The sequence below is a fragment of the Engystomops pustulosus genome, chromosome 10 (assembly GCF_040894005.1).
Source record: "Engystomops pustulosus chromosome 10, aEngPut4.maternal, whole genome shotgun sequence".
NCBI classification, from domain to species: Eukaryota; Metazoa; Chordata; class Amphibia; order Anura; family Leptodactylidae; genus Engystomops; species Engystomops pustulosus.
In genome coordinates this window covers 40520430-40544572 of record NC_092420.1, presented here as the reverse complement: position 1 = coordinate 40544572, position 24143 = coordinate 40520430, and the positions used below count along the sequence as shown (strand labels likewise).

The following is a 24143-nucleotide window of genomic DNA, read 5'->3' as shown; positions in this document are numbered from 1 at the left end:
AACTTCAAACTACAAGACTCTATACCGCTGTAATGAAAGAAAAACGCAGCAATGAACATGTTCAATTAGCAGTTAAGGGGAAATAAAAGTAGTAGCCAAACAACACAATGAAATTCCGAGCACCGGCATTTACACACTCAGCAGCAGTTCTCTCATTCACTGTAGCATAACAGATGTCACTGCGCGTATTATCCCGCCTCCATCCCGCTACTTCCGGCAAGCCTCTATTCCACCTTCCCATGTGACGCATAGGCGTTACTGCAAATCTGTTGCGGTTGCCATTTTATGTTTATGTTGGGTTTCAACTGGACCTGAACAGTATGGCTAACGCTGGCTTGGCGACGAGAATTGTTGCTCGGACAAGACGGTTCCTTACATTAGCGCAATTTAAACCAAGTGTTCCCACTCGCACTGCCATTAGCACAAACACAGGCGCCATTTACCCAAACCCGGAAAAAGTAAGCGATGTCATATTACTAATGGACGACGTCATAACGTAGCCTGAATTTACCTCGGACATGAACTCATCCTGCAACTGTCAATACCTTTGTTTTTGTATATGCTCAAGTATAGGTTTAAGCTTATAGTGCATGTAGCTGACTTCAGTTTGTCTGAACAAAGTCTTTAATCTAGTTCAAGAATCTCTGTAGAATGGGTCATTTGTGATTAGAATTGTGATCTGACATGTTGAAATGTATTCCTTACTGTCTTCCTTCCTTCTGGTAATGTTGAATACTGACAAACTGAAGAACTCTTATGGTTCATTTTGATTTTTACAGTTTATTTTTATATCCATTAGATGGAAATTAAGGGGAGATTGAATTACTTTTTATTATTATTTTTTTTTTTTTTTACTATTATTTAGGGTGCAGCCATACGTACGGGAAAGAGAGAGCATCCTCCATCTTTTCCCTGTGTATGGTGCTACACCGTTTCGCTGTATCTAATAGCCATATCGCAATAGCCATCTATGGAAATATATTTGCGGCCGGATATATGTCCCTATGACGGTAGTGTGAATGGGGCATTAGACTTAAAGCGTAACTGTAAAGCTATAGTGATTTTATGAAATTATTATGTAATTCCCCCTTTGAAAACAAACAGAACAATTTCTGTTCTGAAAGTGACAAAAATCTCTCTCGCTAGAGGTGAAGTGGGCGGAGACTGTCTGTAGTCTATGCCCTCAGGCTGAGGCCAGCTAGCTTGCCCACAGACACCATGATGCCTTGTGTTCTCCCTCAAAGTAATTTAACATTAAATCCATTTAGTTTCCACAAGTAAATCCACTGAAAACTGCACAACCTGTTTGCTTACATACATGACAAGTGGATGTAACAAAAATCTAAAGTATTTGATTTTGTTTCTGCAGGTAAGCTTTGGCTTATTAAGAGTCTTCAGTGTAGTAATCCCGTTCTTATATGTAGGAACACTAATCAGTAAGAACTTTGCTGCCCTACTTGAAGAACATGACATTTTTGTTCCAGAGGATGATGATGACGACGACTGAGGTAAATTGCTTCTAATTAACACTTTCTCGTTCTTTGTTTTCCATATGTATTGGAACCAATTAAGCCACACTCCAAAAGATACTGGTAGGTTGATTAGATTGTGAGCCCCATGAGGACAGGGACCGATTAGGCAAGCTCTGTGCAGCGCTGCTTAACCTGTGTGCACTATTTAATTATAGAAAAAATGGGAAAAAAATTAACATTTATTCTAGTTTAGCGAGTTGAGGTGGACGGATACATGTGTGTGAGTCTGGCGGCTTGCTCACACCTCCTTTCCCTATGTCATCCGGCTGTCGGCTGAATTAGAACACAAATGCCTACGGCGCATGCACGGCTTTACTGCTTAGCTTCCTGCCTCCACGCATGGCAGCCGTAGGCATATGTGTTATAATTCAGCCGACAGCCGGGTGGCATAGGGAAAGGAGGTGTGAGCAAGCCGCGGGACTCGCATATATGTATCCAACCACCTCAACTCGCTAGACTCTCTGCCTGGTAACCCAAATAAATGTAAATTTTTTCCTTTTCTGCGCAGCAATTTTATTAGCTGCAAAAAGATTGCCCTTATGCTATAAGGGCTCTATGGGAACCTGCCCGCAACTTCATTTTTTCAAACCACGGTGACAGGTTCCCTTTAAGCCCTATGCCTGATATTCAATTTGTGTTGTAAGGAGTTTTGTATTGGTGATCTGGCAGTTTCTCCTGTATTTTTCTAAATGCCTGCATTTCCCATGAAAAACACTATTTGGGGAAATTAGTTTCATTGAACTGAGACCTGACATGTGTTAGGTATAATGGAAAGATTTGCACCTGTTCTGTTTGCTCAACCACACCTGCTTTAGGCCTAAGGGTGAAGACACACATGGCGTTTATGGGCCGTTTTTGGGCCGTTTTTAGTTAGTGCGTTTTCAGATCGTTAAAAATGCATGCGTTTTTAACGACCTGAAAACGCACTAACTAAAACCGGCCTAAAAACGCCATGTGTGTCTTCACCCTAAGGGCGCATTCACACACTAGGTTTGAATTGTGTTAAGGTCTAAATGCATTTGTTATTGGGAAAAGCCGCTCCTAGCTAAATGTGAATTGCGTTTCTTAACCCCTTAACACCAAGGCCCTTTTTTTTCGTTTTTGCATTTCCATTTTTCACTCCCCACCTTCAAAGATCTAACTTTTTAAAACATTTTCCCATGTAAAGAGCAGTGTAGGGCTTGTTTTCTGTGTAACAAATTGCACTTCATAGTGACTGAATTTATATTCCATGCCATGTACTGGGAAACGGGGAAAAAAAATTCCAAATGCAGTGAAATTGGTGAAAAACCGTTTTCTTTTGGGTTTGGATTTGACAGCTTTCACTGTAAGCCTCAAATGACATGTCCACTTTTATTCTTTGGGTCAGCGAAATCATGGGGACACCAAATTTATATAGGTGTTATGTTTTCATAAATTTCCAAACCACCTGTACAAATTTTAATTTTTTTTTTTTTAATTTTGCAATCTACTAATAATTTTCTTCAGTGTATGGAGATGTTGGTCCTGTCATTTTTTTTGCGACTTTTGATGACATTTTCAGTGCTTCTATTTTTAGGACTGTACGGCCTTTTGATCACTTTTTCTTGATTTTATTTTTTTCAAAATGGCAAAAAATTGCCATTTTCGATTTTGGGGCTATTTTCCCGTTACTGGATTAAACGCGGTGAAAAAACATTGTTATATTTTGATCGGGCATTTTTGTGATGTATCGATACCTAACAAGTTTATGTTTACTGTTTTCTATGACTACTTATTTTACTCTGTTTTATTGCTGTTTTAGCTCCTATCACTCCTTAGGCTGGTCAGTGTAAGATTCCAGAGTGTGGGCGGGGACTCTCTAAGCAAACACATTATGATCCATCTAGTTCTGTGGGGTGAAAATGTGTTTAGATTATCAGGGTGCAGGTGTATATACAATTTTATCTGGCTACTGACATTGTACTAACACATTGACACAAAAAAAGTGTGAAAAGATCCATTGAAAAGCTTTGTGTCAGTCTAGTGCAAGTCCACTGCGATGATAGATTGAAAAACCCCAGAGACTATTTTGACCATGGTGGTGAAGGTAGAGGAATGTGGTCAAAGTCTTTAACCCCTTAACGCCAAAGCCACTTTTCACCTTCCTGACACGGCCCATTTTTTCAAATCTGCCCTGTGTCACTATAAATGGTTCTAACTTTGAAACGCTTTAATATAGCCAATTGATTTTAAAATTGTTTTCTCATGACACATTGTACTTCATGTTAGTTGAAAAATTTTGGTGGTATGTTTTGCATTTATTTATGAGAAAATTAGATATTTGGTGAAAATTTGAAAAAATTCTTGATTTTAGAAATTCAAAATGTTCTACTTTTTCCACACATAGTCATAACAGCAAAAAAACGTAATAACTAACAGTCACTAAATGTCTACTTTATGTGGACATGGTTTTTTATGCATACTCTTATTTTTGTAAGATGTTAAGGGCCTTTGAACGTTAGGTTTCAAATCACTTTGAGAGGCCTAAATAAAAGTAAAACCCCATAAATTACCCCATTATAGAAACTACACCCCTCAATGTATGTATAACCACTTTTATGAAGTTTGTTAACCCTTTAATTGTTTTACAGGGGTTAAAACAAAATCGGATACTATTTTGAAAGTACTTTTTTTTTTTGGCTACATTAATGTGTTTTTCAAAAAATGTACAAATTCTCAGTGGATAAAATACCAAAACGCTCCACAAAATTTGATACCCAATACCTCCCGCGTATAACAATACCCCATATGTGGTGGTAACCTGCTGTATGTGCACACACCAGGGCATCAAAGGGAAGCAGCGCCATTCAGAGCAGATTATGCATTGTCACATTTATTGGCTATAGAATCTTTATTTTTTTGGCAATTTGGACATATAAGGGCTTATTTTTTGCGACATGAGATGCACTTTACAAATACTTCATTTTAGTGGGTCATTAGCTTATTGATGAGATTTTATTAACTCTTGAATATATGGGTGAAAAGAAAATTGTCAATTTTGGTTTCCTTTCTTTTTGTATTTTTTTTGGGGGTCGTACACCGTACACTAAAAATACTATATTAGCTTTATTCTATACGTCACTACGATTACGTTGATACCTCATTTATATAGTTTTTCATTTATTATTACAATTTTACTGGAAAAAAGTAATATAGAAGAAATCTCATTTGTTTTTGCATTGCCACCTTTTCGAAGACGTAACTTTAATATATTTTTGTTGACGGAGCTAGTTTTTTTTACGTGTTGAGTTGTCCTTTCAATTGATACCATTTTGGCACACAACTTTTTTGATCACTTTTTAGAACATTTTTGTGAAGAGATTTTATGAAAAATTTACATTTTTTGGCGAGTTTTTCGGGTTTTGTTTTTACGGCATTCACCGAGCGGGCTCAATAATGTTTCGGAGTTATTGTACGTATTGTTACGGACGCAACAATACCATATGTGGGTTTTTTTGGCAATTTTGTGGGGTGTTTTTTTTCACTTTATTGCATGTGTATAGGGAATATTTGTGTTTAGGGGACTTTAACTTTAATTCTTTTTATTAAAAAATGTTTTTATTAAATGTTTTTAACAGTTTATCACTTTTACAGGTAAGCTTGTACAAGAGATCCACTGATCGCTTGTTCAAGCTATTCTTCACCTTACACAGTGCTGCGCATGCTCATTCTGTTACAGCCAGGTCCTGCCAAAAGGCAGGACCCAGCTCACGGAGGAGGATCGTGCAGCCCCGGGCACTGGCAGTCCCGCAGTCTCCGATCGCGGTTGTTAGAGGCGGGTGTCAGCTATAATATATAGCTGACACCCGCAGCTTCTGGCCCCGGCTCCGTTCAGGGGCCGGGGCCAGAAGTTCGACGTAATAGTACTGCATTTTGCGGGAACGCACCTCCCACCATGCAGTACTATTACGTCAAATGTCGGGAAGGGGTTAATACTGTGAACACTGAGCAAAAGATTGGTAGAAGGGAGAGTGCAGCGACGGTAGGCCTCACAGACATGTTGACTAAGATCCAAATTACAGACTTAGAGGGGATAAGACACACAACTTAATAGGGTTGCACCGATACCAGAATTTGGAGTGCGATACGATACTTAGAAAAGCATTGCGATACTCGATACCGATACGATACTTTTAAGAAAAGAATAAAGTATTGTATGAATGTTTAGGGTGCAGTCACATGGGGCATTTACATTGTGTTTAGAAATGAAATGCAAAAGCCTGGGGGCGGGGCTTAGTCTAAATGCATTTGCATTCCCATTTAAACACATGCGATTAGTAATGGTTACCAGTTATTTGCAGGAAAAGCTTTAGTGCTTTATGACCGTGTAATACATGTTTTGTAAAGGTTGTCCTGGTGATGTTAACCCCTAGGCGCGCCTGGACATTATGGTATGTCTCTGCGGGTAAATGCTTGGCGCACGGGGACGTGCTATAATGTCCTGCTTCTGGCACCGGCTCACGAATGGAGCCGGCACCAGAAGCTGTCAGCTGTGTATCACAGCTGACAGCATGCGCTAACACCCGCGATCGGAGCCACGCATGACCGCGGCGTGTAAGGGTGTTTCCGCTTTGGATCGGATCCCCCGTGCTGCTTACCGAAGGATCTGATCCTCTTCTGGGCAGCCCCGAGGACTGCCGAGTGCCCCGCGACAGCCCGATCTTCTGTGCAGTAAGACCCCTTCCGGGTCTTACTGTAAACTGTCTGCGCATGCTCTGTATGCTCAGAAAGTTTACACTGCTCTACAATGAAAACGTATTTTAGAGCAGTGTATTGATCAGAGCATCGCTGGTTCAAGTATGGAAAAGTAAAAACATGTAACAACACTAAACACTACACATAAGAATAAATACATAAAAATATAAGCCCCTAAAATGCCACTTTCCCATAAAAAAAAACACCCACATATTTATTACTCCGTAATAAAAACCCCAAAAAACGCTCCAAAAAAAGATAATTTTTAATACCCTATAAAAAATGCTCTAAAAAGTGGTTTAAAAATGTTATGCACTCTTAAATAAGACCACTAAAAAGAACAATCCTTGTTGCAAAAATTAGCCCTTAAACAGATTTCTGAGGCGAAAAATAAAAAATTATGCATATGAAAGTCGGTCATTTTTGCCAAATTACTTTTTATTCAGTAAAAATGTGAAAAAAATAAAATCTATATAAATTAGGTATTTTCGAAGTAATCGCTATTATTTAGGCCTCTCACAGTCATTTAGAATTTGAGCAGGTCCATCTAAATACTGGTTTTGGTGATTTTTACAAAAAATGTGAGTGATACCTGAATTCTGAGCCTCATAACATTTTAGTAAAATATGTGGAATCCTAAAAAACCATCCAACAAAAAGCAGACATGTAAGTTATGAATTTATTTGGGTGCTATAACTATCTGCATCAAAAGTAGAGAATTTAGAACATTGAAAATAAAAATATTTTCCAAATTTTTTTACAAAAGATTTCATCCAAATTTTTAAACTAATTTGAAGTACAATGTGTCACGAGAAAACTATTTCAAAATACCCTGGATATCTCATAGCGTTCCAAAGCTATAACCACTTATAGTGACACAGGGCAGATTTGAAAAATAGGGCCGTGTCCTTAAGGCCAAAAGAGGCTGAGTCCCGTAGGGGTTAATATAAAATAATATACCAAATAGTATAATTTAGGGCTCATGTAGATGGGCGTTTTTGATGTCTGCGTGTTATCCTTTTTATGCAGATGGAAAACGGACCTGCTGTTTCCTATGGGTCTGTTGACATTTCCATTTTTTTTTTCACAAATGTGCAGACAGTGGGAAATTGTAGCTTGCAAACTACATACATCCAGTACGTCCAAGTCAATGGATACGCAAAAAATTGGACAGCGCATGCATGATATCAGTATGTAGAGTGTTTATTTTTTTTTTTTCTCCAAATGTTGCTAGGCAACCAACTCCAAGGCAAGGAGTTGATTAGAAACCCATCAGTTTTTTTTTCCACCACGTCCCCCATGACGGCCACCTGGAGGATGCCCTTTGACCTCTGTGGGAACAGGAAGGAGAGAGGTTAAGTCTCCTCCCGCCAGTGTTCTTCCTGTTCCCACAGGGTCAGGATGGAGAGAAAGGTCTCTCCCTTGCATCATCCAGGTGTGAGGGGGGGGCTGCAACACTCACCGTTGCGCGGTCCTCTACTAAGCCATGCAGGTCGGGTCCACGGGCGGCTCTGGACATTCCTGTCCGGCCTGAGGAACAGCGTTCGTCCTGCTGGCATCCGGCGCCTAAGGGAGAGCGGTGGCGCTCCGTGCGCCTTAGATCATTCCCTGGTATTCGCGCTGAGGCAGATGACAGCTTCTGGCGCGAACCGGAAGCGACGCTCCGATGCCGGATCATGAATGCCGGCTGTAGCCTTCAACAGGGGGATGGACTCCCCTAGAAGGTATTTAAGCTCATAATATTGCAGGTACACGTTGATCTGAGGTCTAAGTTCAAAGTTTGTTCTGGACACTCATGCAGCCGTGTGTTATTGTTTCCCTGCCGTCACAGCCATGTCTGAAGAGGCGGTTGCAGGCTCTCTCCACCCGCTGGTACCTGTAAGTGTGCTGAGGAGTCCTACACATGGTATATATGTATATATGTGTATATATATATGTATATATGTGTATATATATATATATATATATATATATGTGTGTGTGTATATATATACATGTATATATATGTATGTATATATGTATGTATATATATGTATGTATATATGTATATGTGTATGTATATATGTGTATATATGTGTATGTATATATGTGTATATATGTGTATGTATATATGTGTATATGTGTATGTATATATGTGTATATATGTGTATGTATGTATATGTATGTATGTATATATGTGTATGTGTATATGTGTATATGTGTATGTGTATGTATGTGTATGTATGTGTGTGTTATTATGGTCGCCTGCAACGAATTTCTCCTCCTTCCCTTCCAGGAGGAATCTGGTGGAAAGGGGAAAGGCAAGGAGGAGAAGCAGGAGAAAGGGGGAAAAGTGGCAATATCCAAATCTAAATCCTCTGATGTTCAGAGTTTCAGAAGATGTAATATGTGCATTAGCAAGTTACCTGATACGCATAAAAAGCCGATGTGTAAATCTTGCATAGATAAACTATTGAGAGATGAAATAACCTCTTATATGGATGAGATTAAAGAGTTTATTGAAGAGAAGTTCATATCCCTTGCTACAACCTCTCAGGTTCTCCAGGGTCCCTCCCATAAAAGAGCCCGCGTGGATCTAGATTTAGCCACTCCTGCGTCAGATTCAGATGTCTCAGAATCTCCATCTTGTTCCTATAAAAACTCAGAAATAACGCATTTTGATTTACAGGACTCAGAAGCCAGGTACTTGTTCCCAATTGAGGAAATGGAAAGACTGCTGAAGGCAGTAAGGGATACGCTAAATATCGAGGACATAATCCCTTCTAGATCAGTTGAGGAAGACATCTTCGGAGGCCTGAGAAACAAAAAGCGAAGGGTCTTTCCCGTCAATGACGCCCTGAAAGATCTGATTGTGGCAGAATGGCAGGAACCTGAAAAGAATTTCAAAAATTTCAGGAAACGACTATTGTTCGAACCTAATGATTCGAAGGTTTGGGACGCATGTCCTAAGGTTGACATACAAGTCTCTAAGGTATCTAAAAAGATGGATTTACCGTCTTGAAGATGCAGGCCAGCTTCTTGATCCCATGGATCGGAAATCTGAAGCACTACTCAAGAAAGCATGGGATACATCTATGCTGAACCTTAAGACTAACCTTACGGCTACCTCTGTAGCCAGGACGCTACTCTTCTGGCTGAAGGAGCTGGAGAAACGTGTTAAAGATCTTACTCCTAGAGAAATAATCCTAGAAAATATTCCTCTCGTTAGACTGGCAGCCGCCTTTCTAGCTGATGCCTCAGCAGAATCTTATCAGATTTTCAGCTAAAGAAGGGGGGCCCTATCCAACGCATCCATGAGAGTGCTTTGGCTAAAGCAATGGTGAGGAGACATCTGTTCCAAAACAAAATAGTGTGGAGTCCCCTTTCGTTCGGCCTGGACCTCGATGCCATTCTAGGGAAAGCTGCCGACAAGAAGATGGGATTTCCGGAAAACCGACCTGACACCAAAAAGATATTTTTTTTTTTCGTGGCCCCAAGGACCAAAGGGAGAGCTTCAGAGGAAAGGGCAAACAAGGCCGCTGGAGCTATCCCAAGGGAGGCAGAGGTCGTGGCTTCTTGTTCTCCTCAAATAGTGACCCATCAAAAAGTAAAAAGCAGTGACGCCAGGGTTGGGGGAAGACTCACATTTTATGCCTCACAGTGGGAGAAGATAACGTCAAATCTCTGGACAAGAGGCATTGTAAAAAAAATGAATAGAATAGAATTCTCCTGTCTCCCCCCCCCCCAAAGATATTTCAATCCATCACAGTCATCTTCTTCTACACAGGTCACCATCTGGTAGGAGGTTCAGAACCTGCTACAACTGGGGGCCATCCTGAGAGTTCCGGTCAGTCACGAAAAACAAGGATTCTACTCCCCTCTGTTTACAGTGAGGAAACCCAACGGATCGAACCGCCTCATAATAAATTTGAAAGGATTGAACCACTTCATAATATACAGGCGCTTCAAGATGGAGTCGGTAAGATCTGCTATACCCCTCATCCACCAAAACTCCTTTATGTGCACCATAGATCTAAAGGATGCTTATTATCACATTCCTATCCACCCTTCCTCCCAGAAATATTTAAGATTTTCTATCCTATCCTTGGAAGGGGAAACTCACCACTTTCAATTTTGTGCACTACCCTTCGGAATCTCTTCCGCTCCCAGGGTATTCTCCAAACTGATGATAGAGGTGGTTGCTTTCCTAAGAGATCAGAACGTGTCTGTCTTTCCCTACTTAGACGACTTCCTGATTATATTCAGTACCAGTCTAGACCTAGTCAGGTCTCGGAATTTCACAATTTCTACACTCAAAAGTCTGGGGTGGATCATCAACTTTCAAAAGTCTAATCTTTCCCCCCTTGCCCAGATAAAATTCTTGGGAGTAATCCTGGATTCATGTCGTCAAATCTCTTCTCTTCCACAGGACAAGAAGGACAACATCAGAGACCTCATACTATCCTTCAGAAAGAAGCCAAGGGTTTCGATCCGGACAGCTATGAAGCTCTTAGGACAAATGACAGCCAGTATCCCAGCAGTATGACGGTGCCAAAACCATTCCAGGACGCTCCAAAGCTGGATCCTTTCATCCTGGGACAGGTCATCAAGAGGTTTAGAGAAAAAAGTCCAAACCCCACTGAGGGTGAAACGAGATCTTTTGTGGTAGCTAAACTCAAAGAATCTAGGAAGGGGCGTCCCATGGATCCAACAGCCTTTGATTACCATCCAGACGGATGCAAGCAAGTCTGGTTGGGGCGCTTGTTTCCAGGATCAGTTGGTACAGGGTTAATGGACACAAGAAATCTGTGATCCTCCAATTTCAGAGAGTTACGTGGGGTTTGGGAGACATTGAGATCCAACAAGACTCACCTAAGGAATGCACACCTCCTAATACTATCCAACAACATCACCACAGTATCATATCTGACGAGACAAGGAGGAACCAGGTCCCCAGACTTACTGGTTCTACCACAGAAAATCTTCAGATGGGCAGAAGACAATTGCCTATCTCTTTCTGTGACTCATCTTCGCGGAAGAGAAAATATAACAGCCAAACGAGTGGTGCCTAAAGCAGGAGATATATGACCAACTGACCACACTATGGGGGCAACCACTCATAGATATGTTTGCCTTAAGAGAGAAAGTGCAACTATTTTTATTCTCTAGACACAAGAGAACCATTCTCGATTCTGGACGCATTCAGCCATACTTGGGACCAGCCACTAGCAATTGCCTTTCCCCCAATTCCCCTGATTTCAAAGGTTCTACGCAAGATCTACCTGGACAGGGCCAGGGTAATACTAATCTGCCCAAATTGGAGGAAGAAGAGTGGTATCCTCTCCTGAGATCCATGGCTCTTCAGGAACCCATCCTCCTTCCTCCGGAGAACGACCTTCTATTTCAAGGCCCAGTCCTTCATCCAAGACCGAGCTATTTCGACCTGTCGGCATGGATCCTGAAAGGGAACTCCTGTTAAGGAAAGGTCTTTCCTCAAAAGTGGTGAACACTCTACAGGCAAGTAGAAAACCGGTGACATTTGCCATATATCATAAAATATGGGAAAAAATTGGTATCCTTTTGTGGAGATAAACCTCCATCGCAAGATAACCCTAATGACTTTCAGGTGTTGGAGTTCCTACAAGCTGGACTAGAAAAGGGACTATCCACAAGCACTTTAAAAGTGCAGGTGTCTGCCCTAGGTGCCTTTCACGACTGCTGCCTTATGGACAATAGGTGGATAAAAAGATTCATAACCGCCTCTTCTAGAATCCGACCTCAGGTCCTTACCAGAATCCCTACCTGGGATCTTACTTTGGTTCTCAATGCTTTAACTAAAGGTCCATTCGAACCAATAGAAAGTTGTGACATCAGAAACCTGACTTTAAAAACTGTTTTTCTGATAGCTATAACCTCAGCCTGAAGACTAGGGAACTCCAAGCCATTTCTATACAAGAGCCTTACCTAAAAATTCTAGATGACAGAATTTTTATAACTCTTGACTCTGCCTTTCTTCCTAAGGTGGTCTCGGACTTCCACAGAAATCAGGAAATTGTCCTGTCATCGTTCTGAAATAATCCAACCTCCTCCAAGGAGGCTGAATGGAATACGCTTTATGTAAGGCACATTGTATTAAAATACCATCAATCCACCAAGGAATGGCGAGTAAATAATAACCTCTTCATTCAATTCCAGGGACCCAACAAGGGAAAAAAGGCATCTAAGATCACTATCGTTAGATGGCTCAAGATGGCAATTTCAAAATGTTACAGTCTTCAGAAAAAGCCAGTACCATCGAACATAAGGGCTCACTCCACAAGAGCTATGTCTACTTCGTGGGCAGAAAGAAGGGGAGCTACGTTAGACCAAATCTGCAGGGCAGCAACTTGGGCTTCCCAGAATACGTTCTTAAAACACTACAGACTGGACATTCCAAAAAATAAAGATCTGGCCTTCTGAAGGAAGGTGCTCCAATCGGTTATCCCACCCTAAATTATCATCTCATTTGATAAGTCTCCAGGTGGCCATCATGGGGGACATGGTGGAAATTCAGATTTAGAACTTACCGGTAAATCCACTTCCACTGGTCCACCATGACGGCCTATTTATTCCCTCCTTAAAATTCATTGTTTTCTGTTGTATTCTTGTGTGTGACTTAACATACTAAATAAATTACAGTTGCATCCATTCCAGGTGTGGTTATTTGGTAGACACTGGCGGGAGGATGCTGGGAAGGGACTTCTAACCTCTATCCTTCCTGTTCCCACAGAGGTTAAAGGGCATCCTCCAGGTGGCTGTCATGGTGGAAACTGATTTACCGGTAGGTTCTAAATCTGAATTTTTTGCTCTGGGGAAGCCCTAGGAGATGTAGACTCCATATATGGACAGATGGTGATATCTCCCTGATGTGGTCCCTGCTCTGCCGCTAACCCGACACATCTCTCAAAAGGGATGTCTGCAGATACAAGGAGTCTGTAGTGTCTGTAGAAGTCATTCACTACTGCACGTAACAGAAACCTTGTATTGAACCGTTCTGGCTTTGAAAGTATCGTACAATTACTGAGATTTCAAGGCATCGTGCAACGCTACAACTTAAACCAAAGATCTACAAACAAAGTAAAATCACAAACGTCTACCAAACTTTGTTACCTATTTTCACAAATCTGGCTACTGGTTCCCATAGAGCCCTATTAACTAAATGCCACCCTTCATTTAACGCAAAAGTTTTTCCTTACATTCCCATAAATCAAGTTGTTTATATTGCCTTGTATTGGAGGGAGAGAGTACTGCTTGGCCAACCCTTCCGATCTACTCCTCTCCATGTCCTAAGCCTCTTTTCAACACTTGATGTCGCGACCAGGGTGATGTCATCTAAGGTCCTTTATACTGTTCATCTACACCATATATCTATCAGATCACATCAACTCACAGCATGCTTCCATGGCAATTGTTTTGTTCGCATCCCCATAAAATCAACTTTGTACTCTTGCCTTGCGTATAGCGAGTTGAGTGGTGTGTGGCCTCCTTGGGCTGAATCCAACAGCCTCCTCCCCATGCCCTCTAAGCATTCAGCATGTGACCATGGTGACTTCATCGAAGGTTCTTTTGCCTCCTAACATTTTGCAAAATGTACCCAATGCATGTATCTGATCAAATAAAATTACGGCATGCCGCCGTGGACTTCTACAACTCCCCATGCCTCCATGGTATCATGCTTTGATTTAATATGATCCAATACATGCATGGCGTACAGCTTGATATCATGTAAGGTTCTTTTGCTTCCTAAGATTTGCACTCTGACATGACATTAGTTGCCGAATGTCAAATGACATTAGTTGCCGAATGCTGAGGGGGCCACCTTGGCTCACTCTGTAATCTTGCCTTGAATATAGCCAGATCTAAAGTTGATTTGTTAAAAATCTGGGGACAAGTTCCATTTAACCTGCTGAGCCATGATGCCTAATAAGGCACACTTAAGAATAACATCATAAGGCCCTGTGGAGAATAGTTTAAATACTAGAACAAAAACACAGTTGTTCGTGGTGCACAATTTGCCCCTTAAGGAGCTACTCACGGTATAAGACCGGTCCACACAGTCTTTGAAAAAGTCCACAAAATAGAGAAAAGTATTTTCACTATGACCGGAGCTCCAAGGATTCTTCTTCTCCCTCTTATTTTGTCTTAAAACTTCGATGAACAGCACTAATCTTCAATTTCTCCTGCTGAAAGTATGTCACCATTCAGACTAGCACCATCACACTCTTATTCTCCTCTTTTAATTGTATTGTAACTGGAAGAAAATATGCAGGCAGATGGTGTGGTACGTTCCAACAAGGTTAAAATTTATTCCAATTCCTCATACTCACAAAAAACCATAAAAAATGCGCATATCACAAATTCACATAACGGGACGCTAGCTTTCTATCCGCCCGACCCAGGGTTTCGCGGCAAGACTTCTTCCGGGGCCCCGGCAGATGGTCAGGCTGCAAAGACTGATGGTCTGATTGATATACTGCAAAGGGTATCAACTGAAGACACCAGAAGAATCAAGTGGGGAAATGTGTGGAATTCTGGAATGTAAGCCGGTTCTGTTTCTGTTGTACAGGCCACTATGGTAGAAGGTAGATCCATTCCAGGTCTGACATGATAGGTGTAGAAAGGTCCCATGTTAAACAAAAGGGTTCTTAAAGGAAACCTACCACTTGTAGTGGCAGGTTTCCGATGGCAATACCGGGCACCAGCTCAGGGTGAGCTGGTGCCGGAGTTTATTTTAGTTAGTGTTTTAAACCGCGGTATCGCGGTTTAAAACACTTTTTAAACTTTATAGCCGGCGCAGGCAGGTACGCGCTCGGCGCTTACCGCGCACGCGGCTACATAGGAAGTGAATGAGAGCCGCGTGCACGGTAAGCGCCGAGCGCGTGCCTGCCTGCGCCGGCTATAACGTTTAAAAAGTGTTTTAAACCGCGATACTGCGGTTTAAAACACTAACTAAAATAAGCTCCGGCACCAGCTCACCCTGAGCTGGTGCCCGGTATTTCCATCGGAAACCTGCCACTACAAGTGGTAGGTTTCCTTTAATCTTAAAGAGCATACAGTGTCAAGTCTACACTTGACATCCTTATTAGCCATCAGGGTGAACAAGAAGCCCCAGCTGTAGAGAACACCATTCTTCTGCAAAAGTTCAAGAAAAGGACAAAGGCGGCAATTTTTTGGTTATCCATGACAATTCCTGGTGGAGTTGGACCTTGAAACGGTGTTTAATTTTAGTACCTCATGCCAGCGAGCTTAATGCACTCTTTGAGCTTGGAATGATGAAGGCAACAGCTAATGGCACATTAGTGAGGCAAATTGCATTAATAGTAAGAGCGCAGCGCAAGCTGGGTCCTGGTGTGCATGGAGAGGGTTTGCGGGCCGAGCCCTCTCCATAGCCAGTAAGTCTTTTCTGCATATTGCAGCAAAGCCTTACCGGTAACACCCGCGATCGGTGCCAGCACCGATCATGGGTTTTTTTCCTGGCGATCGTGCACGCCATCTTGTCGCGGATCGTTGCTCCCCATGACGTCATCAGGGAGCGGCAATCCGTCGCCATGGTAGCCTCGGGTCCTCTGAAGACCGGAGGCTACTTCTTTTTAACTCATTCATGTGCTATCATCTCATAGTATGGCAGTATATGATAGATCAGACAACCTAGGGTTAAAGTACCCTAGGGAGCCTGAAAAATAGTAAAAATAAAAAAAATAAACAGTAAAAATCTAACACATTAGGTAGCGCCGCGTCTGAAAATGCATGATCTATCAAAATATAATAACAGTAAGGTATATAATTCACTGCGTTTTACCCCGTAGCGGAAAAAAGCGCCCAAAGTTGAAAATGGCACTTTTTTGACATTTTGAAAAATATTTAAAAAATCAATAAAAAGTGATCAAAAGATCGCACAGTCCTAAAAATTATAGCAATGAAAATACCATCAAAAGTCGCAAAAAATGACACCATCCACAGTTCCGTACACCAAAGTATGAAAAAGTTATTGGCGCCAGAATATGGCAAAATTTTTAAAAAAAAAAACAATTTGTACGCGTTTTGTATACGTTTTTTCACCATTTTCACTGCATTTGGAATTTTTTTTCCTGCTTCCCAGTACAAGGCATGGAATATTAAATACCGTCACTTTGAAGTTCAATTTGTTGCGCAAAAAATAAGCCATAACACAGCTCTTTATGTGGAAAAATAAAAAAGTTGTAGATTTTTGAAGGTAGGGAGTAAAAAATGGAAGTGAAAAAACTAAAAAGGATCATGTTGTTAAGGGGTTAATGTACACTGGTTTTGTTTTTTTGGTTGTTTTTTTTTTTTTTTTTTATCTGGTACACGAAGTTTAATGTGCAAATTCCACAATTATGTCGGACTTGCTGACATAAATGTGACCAGCCAGTGCAAATATGCACTCCCAACACCCCTTTAGGAGAAGAGTATTGTGTCTCGGCGCACATAGTGCAGCCGCGGAACAATACTGGCAGAAACACTACATGAATACATATGCTAGCAGTTTGCACATTACTATATGCAAACTATGCCGGAATACTTGCGCAGGAACTTTTAATAAATGTGGGCCAATGCAAAAAGCATAAAAATGTCTCCCAGAAGATTCTAAATACAATTTTCCCCCAAATAAAGTTTTTTTTCCTGAAAAAAATATATTATAAAATACTACTGGCGCATAGAATAAAGCTAACATGATTTCAAAGCGTAACTGTAAAGTTATGATTTTACCAACTTATTTTGTGATTTCCCCCTTTAATAACGAATGGAACAACGCCCATATTGCACTGCTTGCCCTTTTTCTTTCCAAAGTTTTCTGTTCTGAAAGTGTTTGACAAAAGTTTCTCACCAGAGGTGAAATGTGTGCAGACTAATGTCTCGAAGTAATTTTAGCATTAAATCCATTTACGGTAGTTTCCCACAAGTAAATGCACTGAATACTGAATATTGTACATACAGGATTTATATGGTTACTAGCCTGCCAGTTTCCATCACATGGAGGAGCAGGGAACATGTAATTGGTGAAAGAAATTATAAGTAAACCAGTTACATGAAGTGTAAAGTCTATGCAGTGTGAGTACTAAGGGTTAAAAGCTTATCTGCATAGGTGGGGGAGAGGAGCAGCATTGGGTGCAGAGAGAGACAGAAAGTTCAGTAGAATCATACTGGGATTGAGGGACTGGTGGGGAACAGGTGAGATCTTGTACCTCCCTATTCTGTGCAGGAGAATAGTTAATCAGTGAAAAATCACTGTAGTCAGGAACAGAAAAAAAGTCTGTCCGTATGCTAAAATGGCTCCTGTGGGAAAAAAAAACGAATGTGAAAAAAAAGCCAATGTGAACCCCCTTCCCCCAAGTCATACGTTTCTTTAAGGAACGAGGGGGGACTTGGTCTCCCCAATTTTTCCAAAGCTACAGTTTGTCTTCCCACCTGGTGCATTTTCTTTACTGGTATAGATCACAATTAGACAAATCGTGGAATAGAGCTGCTCCCCTTGGTATCTGATTATTTTTACACTTTTACACTAGCAGCACTGCTACATCTCGGTTCTCACAGATGTGTGCCTGCCTCCTCTCTCTTCCTGAATCACTTATCTCCTTGTAGTTTGTAGCTTCTCTCTGCTCACAATGTGCTGGCAGGAAGTGATGAGTGTCTGTGAACTCTGTACTAGGACTGCAGGGGGGTGTGACTACAGGCACAAAAAGATGGAAATCTCAGCTCCACTCTGTCACACAGGAATCCAAGATGGGGGTCCCCGACACCAAGTCAAAGTTACAGGGTTGTGTCTAGGGGCAACTGATAATTGTGTACGCAAGGACTGATAGAGACAGCTTAGATTTTTCTGTATTTTTGTTAATAACCGTGAATTAGTGAATGTGTTATTTTGTTATTCTGAGTATATATAAGAAACTTGTCTTCGTGGGATTACCCCTTTAAAAGGTGTAGAAAGTTCATGTAGTTCTGAGAAACATGGGCGCTCATGAAATTCTTGAGTGGTAATCTTGGGGTATTAGTTAAAGGAGTTGTCCCATTGTAGCAAGTTAGCTTGCTGATCGGTTGGGGTCGCAGTGATGGGACCCCCACTGATCATGAGAAAGGGGGTTAGATGTACCCCTGTCACACCCCGAGATAACAGAAGCAGCCGGTCACGCATGCATGGGCTGCCCATCTCTATGGAGCTGACTGAGATTGGCAAAGTACGGTGCTTCGTCGGCTCCATAGAGATTACCAGGGCAGTCCATGCTTGCTTGACCTACTGCTACTGTCTTGCATTAGGGTAACTGTACACTTGGCATACTGCCTGCATGGCAAATATGTGGGTCATATGCTATGTGTGCAGTTAGCCTTAGCTGATATAAATGCCTCATGGTACTTTAAGCTTTTAAATGTAAAAACTGAAAAATGTAAAAAAAATTCCCCTTGATTTAATTTTTTTTTTTTTTTTTCCCTCTTTCCAGATTTACTAAACTACATGGTTGCTTCATGCAAAGAATCATTATCAACTACTGTGCGGTGAAGCTTTGTTTTATTTCCAAAATGTGATGGAAATTGTCATGGATTGTTGTAGTATTGTTGTATATACTGCAAAATAAATTCAGTTTGAACCTCAATCTATTTTTATGTGTAGCTTAATTAACTGTGTGGTAGTAAACTATCATAACAGTCCTTTTAATCATTGTAGGTTTTTTTTCATCATAAGAAACTGGTGAGTAAAATGTACATTTGGGCATGTGAAGTCCCCTAAGCTTAACCCCTTAATGCCGAAGGCACTTTTCACCTTCCTGACACGGCCCATTTTTTTCAAATCTGCCCTGTGTCACTATAAGTGGTTATAACTTTGGAACGCTTTAACTTATCCAAGTGATTTTGAAATTGTTTTCTCGTGACACATTGTACTTCATGTTAGTTACAAAATTTTGGTGGTATGTTTTGCAATTTATTTATGAGAAAATCAGATATTTGGTGAAAATTTGGAAAAATTCTCAATTTTCGAAATTCAAGATGTTCTACTTTTTCCACACATGAGTCATAACACCAGAAAATGTAATAACCGACATTCACCAAATGTCTACTTTATGCCTCCGTGGTTTTTTATACATACTATCATTTTTGTAGAATGTTATGGGGCTTTGAACGTTAGGTGCGATTTTTCACATTTTCATAAAAAAAGCAAGACCCTGCTATTGAAGGACCTGCTCAGGTTTGAAGTCACTTTGAGAGGCCTAAATAAAAGTAAAACCCCATAAATTACCCCATTATAGAAATTACACCCCTCAACGTAGGTAAAACAACTTTTATGAAGTTTGTTAACCCTTTAATTGGTTTACAGGGGTTAAAACAAAATCGGATGCAATTTTGAAATTAATTTTTTTTGTGACTAAATTAATGTGTTTTACATAAAATGTACAAATTCTCAGTGGATAAAATACCAAAACGCTCCACAAAATTTGATACCCAATCTCTCCCATGTATAATAATAACCCATATGTGGTGGTAACCTGCTGTATGCACACACGCCAGGGCATTGAGGGGGGAGCTGCTCCTTTGAGAGCAGATTATGCATTGTCACTTTATAATGGCTATACAATCTTTATTTTTTTGGCAATTTGGACATATAAAGGCTTATTTTTTGCGACATGAGATGCACTTTACAAATACTTCATTTTATGTAGCATTTTGATGAGATTTTATTAACTCTTTTTAATGTATGGAGGAAAAGAAAATTGTCAATTTTGGGTTTCTTTTTTTTGTATATTTTGGGGGTCGTACACCGTACACTAAAAATACTAATATTTTTATTCTCTAGATCACTACGATTACGGTGATACCTCATCTATATAGTTTTTTATATATTTTACAGGAAAAAAACAAATATAAAGAAAATCTCATTTGTTTTTGCATCGCCATCTTTTCGGAGCTATAACTTTAATATTTTTTGGTTGACAGAGCTAGTTTAGGGCTTATTTTTTACGTGTTGAGTTGTCCTTTTCAGTGGTACCATTTTGGTGCACAACTTTTTTTTTATCACTTTTTGTTTTTACGGCGTTCACCGTACGGGTCCAATAATGTTTCCGACTTATTGTACAGATTGTTACGGACGCGGCGATACCAAATATGTGGGGTATTTTGGTGATTTTCAGGTTTTTTCACTTTATTAAATGTGTATAGGGAATGTTTGTGTTTAGGGGACTTTAACTTTATTTAATTCTTTTTATTCAAAAGTGTGTTTAATTAGTGTTTTTCACTTTTTTTCTTTACTTTTACAGGTTACAGTGTAATACAGATGTGCATGCTCAGTGTGTCACAGCCGGGTCCTGCCAGAAGGCAGGACTCGGCACCCCGGAAGCAGATCACGCAGCCCCGGGCACTGGCAGTCCCGGGGCTGCAATCGGAGCAGCGGACCCCCCCGGTAAGCGCCGCGGGGGGTGGACCAATTCCAGCTAAATTCCCCTGACACCCACGATCGGAGAAATCTCCCATCGCGGATGTTGGAGGCGAGTGTCGGCTATAATATATAGCTGACACCTGCAGCTTCTGGCCCCGGCTCCGCTCAGGAGCCGGGGCCAGAAGCTTGACGTACTATTACTGCATTTTGCGGGAACGCACCTCCCACCATGCAGTAATAGTACGTCAAATGTCGGGAAGGGGTTAAATGGGTTATGCCATATTTAATTTAAAACTCTCAAAATTATTTAAATATACAGATAATAACATATAAGTAATGGTTAACTTAAGTAAAATATTCCTTGTATATGCTTTCTTAATGTTTGCTTGAGATCTATTCTGTGTCACACAGAAGTAAATGTGGAAGGGGCCTAAAAGGTGCATACCCTGCACTGAGCGAGGCAGTTTTACCACAAGTCCCATAATGCTATGCAATGCCTCTCTCTCATTGCCCATTTCCATGACGTCCCCCATGACGGCACCTGGAGGTTGCACCTTGACCTTTGGTAGGGACAGGAAGTTGCGAAGGTTATAAGGCCCCTCCTCTGCCGCTGTTCCCCCAGTGTATTCCTGTCCCTACCAAGGGTCAGGGTTGCGAGACCTCGTCTCTCCCCTTGGGGGGGGGGGGGGGGGAGATGAAATTAGAAACCCCCCAGGACTAGTCGCGAGCGGGGGCTGTACCTCCCTTCCTGGCTTGGTGTCCGGCAGGACGCGTCCTGGCTCCCCTCCTCCTGCGGCCTGGAGCTGAAGCCGAGGGGGGCATGGGTCTCCGGACCCTGGATGAGGTGCCTCCCGGCTTCCGGGCGCTACCTCCCACAGCTACTGCCTCCTGTGAACGCCGGTGCGTACTGCGCGACGGCCGTGTATCGCCGGCCGGTTCGCGCATGCGCAGTACGCCCGACTTCTGGGTTTGGGTCACGTGACCGTTAAAGAAGCCATCTGATTGGCTTAGAAGGTGGCGGGAAGTTTAAAAGTGCTTCCTGCTTTGTGTCAGCCTCTATACCACCAACGAGTTCACTACTGAAGCTGTGGAAATATCCTTTACTATGGCGGACGACCTTGGTTCTTCCCCCATTGTCCCGGGTACCGTGAGTACAACCAAAAAACTTTGCTTAAAGGGATAAAAACTTGTTGTGCATTATTGTTTGGTTTTTAATATAGTCTGTCTCCTTGTCCTAGGACGACTCTTCTAGACCTAAGGACAAGGAGAAGAAAGACAAAGACCCCAAAAAAGGGAAATATGTTACTAAATCAAAAAGATGTCTTTCCTGTAACATAAGATTATCAGATTTGTATCCAAAATCTCTATGCTCTGAATGCCTAGCCAGGGCCTTACAACAGGAAAAGGAGTCAATGTTAAATGAGCTTAAAACGGCCATGCGGGAGGAATTCCAATCCTCTCTTATGATGTTTACTAATTTAAACCGACCGGTTCCGGGACTAGGTCCTGAGCCAAATCCCGAACCTGAACTAGACCAGGATCCGGATTTATATCAAGAGCCAGCTCCTAAAAAACTTAGATCCCTTGATACTGACTCTGACTATGATAAACACTCTGCGGCTCCTACCTATTCTTGGAAGGACTCGCTTGATGACGTCTCCTCGGTGTCCGAGGATAAAGGAACCTCAAAATACCTCTTTTCTAATGAGGAACTGGATAACCTCCTTAAAGCTGTACGCAATACGCTTAACGTGGAAGAGGTGGTAGAGCCAAAATCCATTCAAGATGAACTGTTTGGAGGGTTAAAATCCAAAAGGAAAAGGGTTTTTCCCATAAATCAGACCCTAAAAGATATTGTCCAAGAGGAATGGAAGAATCCTGAGGGGCGGGCAAACATCACTAAAGAGTTCAGGAACAGGTTACTCTTTGACCCCAAAGAGACAGAAACCTGGGACAGCCCCCCCAAGGTAGACATACAAGTGTCTAAGGTGGTGAAAAAAACGGACCTGCCATTTGAGGACGCTTCCCAATTAAGAGACCCCATGGACAGAAAGGCTGATGCCCTACTCCGTAGAGTCTGGGATTCTTCCATGCTTAGCCTCAAGTCTAACATAGCCGCTACTTCGGTAGCAAGAACTCTGTTTTTTTGGTTGGGAGAATTAGAAGACCACCTTAAAACAGATGCGGACAGGAATCTCCTTCTACAGACGATACCGCTGCTGCGTTCAGCGACAGGTTTTCTTGCCGATGCTTCAGCAGAAAACATCAGACTGTCAGCAAAAGAAGGGGCACTATCTAATTCAGTCCGCAGGGCTATTTGGCTTAGACAGTGGGGAGGGGATGTAAAGTCCAAGACGAAGCTCTGCAACATCCCATTCACAGGAGACTTCATGTTCGGCGCTGAACTGGATACTCTCCTGGAAAAAGCCTCTGATAAAAAGAAAGGTTTTCCGGAAATTAAGAAGCCCCAGAAAAACTTTTCCTTTCGGAATTCCAAAGATCCTAAAGACTCCAGAGGCAGAGGAAAACAGGGCCGCTGGTCCTTCAACAAAGGTGGAAGAGGTCGAGGATACCTATTCTCCAACCTTCCACATCAATCAAAAAAACAGTGACTACCAGGTAGGGGGGCGTCTTCTTTTCTTCTTCCACAGATGGGAAACGATCACATCAAACAAGTGGATCCTGAGTATCATCAAATCAGGTTATCAGATAGAATTCAGCTCCCCTCCACAACAAAAATTTCTTGTCTCCAACCTAACATCTCGGAGAATGACAATACAGTTATGGAAAAATCTTCAAGAATTGTTAACAATGAAGGTAATTGTTACAGTTCCCAAAGAAGAAGAAAAGAAGGGCTTCTACTCCCCCTTATTTCTTGTGAAAAAGCCAAATGGGACCCTTCGACTTATTATAAACCTCAGGCGGCTAAACAAGAACATAAAATACAAATATTTCAAGATGGAATCAGTGAGGACAGCTACCCCACTAATTCCTCCAGGCGCACAAATGTGCACCATCGACCTAAAGGACGCCTACTATCATGTCCCCATACACAAAAATCATCAGAAATTCCTAAGATTCGCGGTGGAATCACCTGAAGGGAAGGTCTGCCACTTCCAATTCAGAGCCTTGCCTTTCGGAATTTCATCAGCCCCAAGGACCTTCACAAAGGTCATGGCAGAAGTGACGGCATTCTTGAGGAAAGAGGGAATCTCAATTATTCCATATCTGGACGACCTCCTCATAGTGGCAGACTCGACCCTGACTCTTCTCAATCACAGAGATCGGACAATACGAACCCTGGAAAATCTGGGCTGGATTATAAATTTCCAAAAGTCTCATCTAGACCCCCAGAGGGAGACAAGATTCTTAGGAGTAATGTTAGATTCCAGGCGCCAAACTTCTTTTCTTCCACAAGACAAGAGAGAATCCCTTACCTCTTTCATAGACAAATTCCAGGGGAAAAAATCATGCAGCATCCGTTCAGCCATGAG

At 41.6% G+C, this 24143-nt stretch overlaps 1 protein-coding gene across 1 annotated transcript; it reads left to right on the top strand.

Moving 5' to 3' along the window:
- The first annotated feature begins 222 nt into the window (after positions 1–222).
- Positions 223–18874, top strand: SMDT1 (single-pass membrane protein with aspartate rich tail 1). Its single transcript, XM_072127393.1, has 3 exons — positions 223–458; positions 1370–1508; positions 18722–18874. Exons 1-2 carry the CDS (start codon positions 321–323, stop codon positions 1505–1507), a joined length of 276 nt encoding a protein of 91 aa, XP_071983494.1. The 5' UTR covers positions 223–320; the 3' UTR covers position 1508; positions 18722–18874.
- The last annotated feature ends 5269 nt before the right edge of the window (positions 18875–24143 follow it).